At 35.8% G+C, this 5,183-nt stretch overlaps 1 protein-coding gene across 1 annotated transcript in view; it reads left to right on the top strand.

The window, feature by feature from the left end:
* The first annotated feature begins 4,584 nt into the window (after positions 1-4,584).
* LOC106469434 (28S ribosomal protein S35, mitochondrial-like) overlaps positions 4,585-5,183 on the top strand; it is a 27,923-nt gene continuing 27,324 nt past the window's right edge. Inside the window, exon 1 of the mRNA XM_013929929.2 lies at positions 4,585-4,762. Coding sequence (XP_013785383.1) covers positions 4,603-4,762 — 160 coding nt within the window. The 5' untranslated portion in view covers positions 4,585-4,602. The remainder of the gene's footprint in view (positions 4,763-5,183) is intronic.

Below are 5,183 nucleotides of genomic sequence, written 5' to 3'. Positions count from 1 at the left end.
TGCTCTATATGCTTCCCACGGTGCTTTCCCATCATATTCTTGTGGCTTCCTTCGCACTGAATCACTCCTATTACTGACATTTATATCTGGGATGTGACTTCTAACGGGACTGAATATGTCTGCATGAGGGTTTAGCTTGCCATTGTCTGGGGCTGATTAAGTCGATGGTCAATGTATCCTCCTTGTGTAACAGACAATAAATCGTCTCTTAATGTATCTAATTCGCTTTTAAATTTACTAATTTTTTTCCATTTGTACTTCTTGTTTGCTTTCTTGTTCCAGTTGCCACTGCTGTAGTCTCTCTTCTTGTTTCTTTTCTTTTTCCTCCAACAACTGCTGTAATTTCTCTTGTTTATTTTGCTGTTCGAGCTGCCATTGTTGCAGGTTTTCTTGCAACTGCTGTTGTCTCTCTTCTTGTTTCTTGTCTTTTTCCTCTAACATCTGTTGTAATTTCTCTTCTCGTTCTTCTTGTTTCTTTTCTTGTTTATTTTCTCGTTCTTCTTGTTTCTTTTCTTTTTCCTCTAACAACTGTTGTAATTTCTCTTCTCGTTCTTCTTGTTTCTTTTCTTGTTCTTGTATTGCTGCCATCAAATCTGCTAAGCTGTAGTTTGATTTTCCGCCTCTCGTAACCATCTTCTTCTCTTTTTTTTTCTATCCCACTCTCTGACACCAATTTGTTACGTCTCCGTTTGTTAATTGATTTTCCGTAAATTCGTTCCGACGAAACTTTAGCGACACAAGTCCTTACTTAATAAAACTGGTTTATTCTTTCCGAATATAACTTTACAATACACTTATTTTCAACAATCGCGCTAAAACAAACGCTATATCAACGAACGTCAACAATACTTCCGACTGCAGTTCAATTACTCACTATCTACACACACACATTATTATCCCGTCACGTTGTCACTCTCTTTTATATACCATACTACCCTAAATCTAGCAAATGCTAGAGCATTCGCCAAGGTACAGAATAGTTCCAGTAACGTGGCGTCATACCAGTCATGTGACTTTGCTGGCGCAACAATATTAAAGTTGACTCGAGGACTTTAGGTGCTTATGCTTAAATTAATTGCAAAAAGACTCAAAGTACTCTCACGGTAGGACAGCATTAAGTTTGCTGACTTACAACATTACAATCCGGGGTTCGATTCCTCGCAGTGGACACAACAAATAGTCCAATATGGCTTTGTTCTAAAATAACAAAGAAACACACCCGAATGAACATTATTTTTAAAAATGTTTTAGAAGCTAATTAGAAGAGAATGGAGATTGGTACTAGTAATTTTATGGACAAACGTGATGAAGATTTTAACAAGTTTACTAAATTCTTTAAGGGAGAGATTATTTTCCCTTAAATTATGTTTATATTGAAGATCGTTTTTGAATTTCGCGCAAAGCTACACGAGGGCTATCTGCGCTAGCTGTCCCTAATTTAGCAGTGTAAGACTAGAGGGAAGGCAGCTAGTCATCACCACCCACCGCCAACTCTTGGGCTACTCTTTTACCAACGAATAGTGGGATTGACCGTCACATTATAACGCCCCCACGGCTGAAAGGGCGAGCATGTTTGGTGGGACGGGGATTCGAACCCACGACCCTCAGATTGCGAGTCGAGTGCCTTATCCACCTGGCCATGCCGGGCCTTATATTGAAGAAGTAATTGTTATACAAGTAATTGGTTAGAGTTAGGTTGTGTTCACCGGTCACCTATTCACTTGTACTGCTACACCCATGTTCTGTAACTGATATCGCCTCAAAGTGCCGATATTACTCACTAAACCAAATTTTTTCGTAGCTTTCCTAGTTCTAAAGGGTTGAGATCAGAAATCCATCAACCTGTCACAGGTACTATGCACTCATCTTGTTTCTAGGCAACGTTTCTTACGTAACTAGGCTTCTGACCTTGTTTCCGAGTTCTCAAGCTTATTTCACAACACAAGCGTCTTCTTGTCACCACTTTTTTATATACCCTTGGTTACTTACTTAGACTTAAAGAACTGTTAAAACTTTTAAATTCTGTTTTATGCATTTTTACTAATAAAATCCTGAAGCAATTGTAAAATTTCCTCGAACAATTTCTAGTTGCTTCAGTAAGTATCTTGAACTTTTTTGTATCAGTTCGCTCCCAGTTTTTGCAGAAACAGAAAATACCTTTTATAGTTTATTTAGCAATTAGTGCTGAGGTGATCTATCTTGTGAAAAGAAAAACTTCAGACTAACCGTTGCATTACTTTGGGTTGGTGTTTTGATTATTTGTGTGTGTGTATGTGTGTGTGTGCACGTCTGTTTGTTTGTTTCATCAAAAATTTGTTTAGTCTATTCACTTTCACACAAAACGAACAATCAACTCAAATATCTTTAATCACAAGAAGTTTTGTAATTTTCCAGGTCGAATTATACTGTTATTGGGGATAATTCTATTACATTCTTGTCTTGAAAATGCTTTTAAAAGAAAGAGATGACACTAGGTACGTTAGAAAGGCTTAGAAAACCACTAGGGTGACATTCTGAGCTTCTGATTGGTTATTCATATCACATATAAAAGTAAGTGTTTATAAAGGAGCGTTTCTGAATATGGAAGAAGATGAGCGTGGCGCCACTATGTTTGATTTATTATGTGAGCAATATCTTAACAAATAGAAAAGATAAGAACTTTATATTTTATATTCTATTTTCAGTAATTAATCTCTGTACGGGTTCGGTAAATTTGATCAATCTCGCTAACCACCACAAAAAATTAGGAAAGTCACGGGACGCTGCTAGCGCGTTTGGCGCTGGTAGTGTGCGTGAAATTTCTCGAATGATCATGAATGATCGGGGAGGCCCGAATGTATTCGAAACGCGCCCCCTTCGTTGGTATATAAGCCTGGCAGATAAAGACCTGCGGAAACGGCTTCTATTTGGTCCCGACTAGTGAAAGTGGGTTTTCTCGGGGTACTCCCGTTTCTCCCCACATCTAATTCTCAGGCATCGGATCCATAGATCCCAGTCTTGGCACCTTGATCCACTTGGTGAATTATAGCGTTTGTTTAAGCTATAGCGTTACTGTGGAAATTAAGTGAATTTCAAAGCTGTATTCAGAAATAATAAACCAGTTTTATTTAAGAAAGGACTTGTATCGCTAAAATTTCTTCGGAAAGAACTTTTACGGAAAATTAACTAACGACCAGTGACGTAACAATATGTTAGTTATTAAGCTTGATAAATTGTAGTTGACTTCTATGGTATTGATGTAGCAATTTATGATTTTTTAGTTATTCAAATATTTTGTTTTATATCCTCTACCCCCCAGTGGCACAGCCAGCGAGGGTCACGTGACGCTAGTAACACGTCATATTCTCGAAGGTTCCTGAAGCCTCGCGTGTTTACTAGATGTACGGTATTCTTGTATATAAGACGGCCAAGAAGTGACGCCAACAATGTAATTGAACTGCAGACAGAGAGAGACTGACAACTGAGTCGAGTACGTGAGTCGTTCATTCGTAACAATATATTTTACTCTAAAAAAATATGAAATTTTGAGCAGACTAAAAACACAATCTACTTCATTGAAATCTTGATTTAACAGAAAATACCATGTTAAAATGTAGGCTTTAAATAATACTAGAATAAGAAATAAGTTGTCTGTATATCTTTAAGACTACACCAAGCTACATTCCACAAAAAGCTTTTTTGGATAGTGATTTATATCTGAGCTGATTAGAGCTTTTACATTGCACTTCTCAGCTGAGCATGAATTAATTCATTATTTTACAAGGTATTGAAACTTCTCGCATTAAAAATAGTTTTGCTCTCATGAACATGTTTTTGGAGATGTTCAATAATTATTCAGTTGATCAATATATTACTTACTAGTTGGCGTACCCGTCCCTTGGACGGAAATGTAAATTCATGATTAATGAAAGGTTATCTTAGGACATGAAAAGCTGTTTCCCTTATATGTAATTGTAAAAAAATACCCATACAAACTGCGAAACGCAGTATGCAAAACTGAACATTTGTATTATATTCCCATGAACACAACAAATCTTCATGTCCAATTTGGTGAAGATCCATCAACAGGGAGTGAAGGTGTGGTAAAAAAGTAAAAATTTGCATAAAACTGCAAATCGCAAAATCCAAAACTGAAAATGTGTATGTATCTTCCTATAGACCCAGTGAACCTCCGTAACAAACTTGGTGAAGATACATCCATACCCTGCGAAGTTGTTACATGGACATACAGCTGACAGTACTATCATATTTAAATAGATTTATAGTATAAGCTCATATGAATCTTTACCAAACGCTGAATGCATTCATTAACTACATTTTTTAGGATTTTTATTTCGTTGTTTCTAAAACCTAATAAACAGATTAGGTTTGTAGATGATTATTAGGGTAAGTACAAAATGTTATTACATCTCTAAAATGCGAAACTTTATAATATGATATATAATTATCCGAACTTTCTCCATCGTTTTTTCAAAATATGAATTTCTGAAGAATGTTGAAATTTGAAGACCTTAGACGAGCTGCTCAGTTTCGTTTTATATATATGTAGCTGTTTATCATCTTTGCTTTTAGCTTAACAGTAAGAGGGCTCTGTAAGCAAAAATGTCAGCTTTCACTTGTGTGTTGAGGTACCCAATTTGTAAAGTTTTTCTCTTACCTAAGAGGACTGAAAAAATACTTAAGTATGAAATTTTTACTAATGTAATGCGTATTTCTTTATCAAAACATTTGTCTCAGACCACATTAAGTTCTTCACTTGAAGGTAGGTACGGAACGTAATAACTACTGAATAAGAGTCGAGAGTTCTGTACAGTTATACTATTACTACTACTATAAGTATAATATTAATAGCAATACTAATCACTCAGCCTTTGTAGTAGTATAACTAGGTTTGCCAATCCTTACGGATTCGACGGACAAACTTCCAGGATGCTAAAAAGAGGAACAAAGATTCTTCAAGTTTTTTGCTGCTTGTAAAGAAAAAAAGCAAAAACACTAGTGTCACTTGGAGAAGGTGCAACACGTTTCCGTATCGAATTACGTAACGTACGACAATACAACTACAAACTACTCGCGAACATACTTCATAAAGAATTGTTATTCATTATATTACCTTATCTAACAATAAGTTTCTAATGTTTACGTTTTAGTTACTTTTATAATAATAATAATAATAATAATAA

The sequence above is a fragment of the Limulus polyphemus genome, unplaced genomic scaffold (genome assembly GCF_000517525.1).
Source record: "Limulus polyphemus unplaced genomic scaffold, Limulus_polyphemus-2.1.2 Scaffold3483, whole genome shotgun sequence".
Classification (NCBI taxonomy): Eukaryota; Metazoa; Arthropoda; class Merostomata; order Xiphosura; family Limulidae; genus Limulus; species Limulus polyphemus.
The sequence above is the reverse complement of the archived record's forward strand: the minus strand, read 5'-3'. Positions and strand labels throughout refer to the sequence as shown.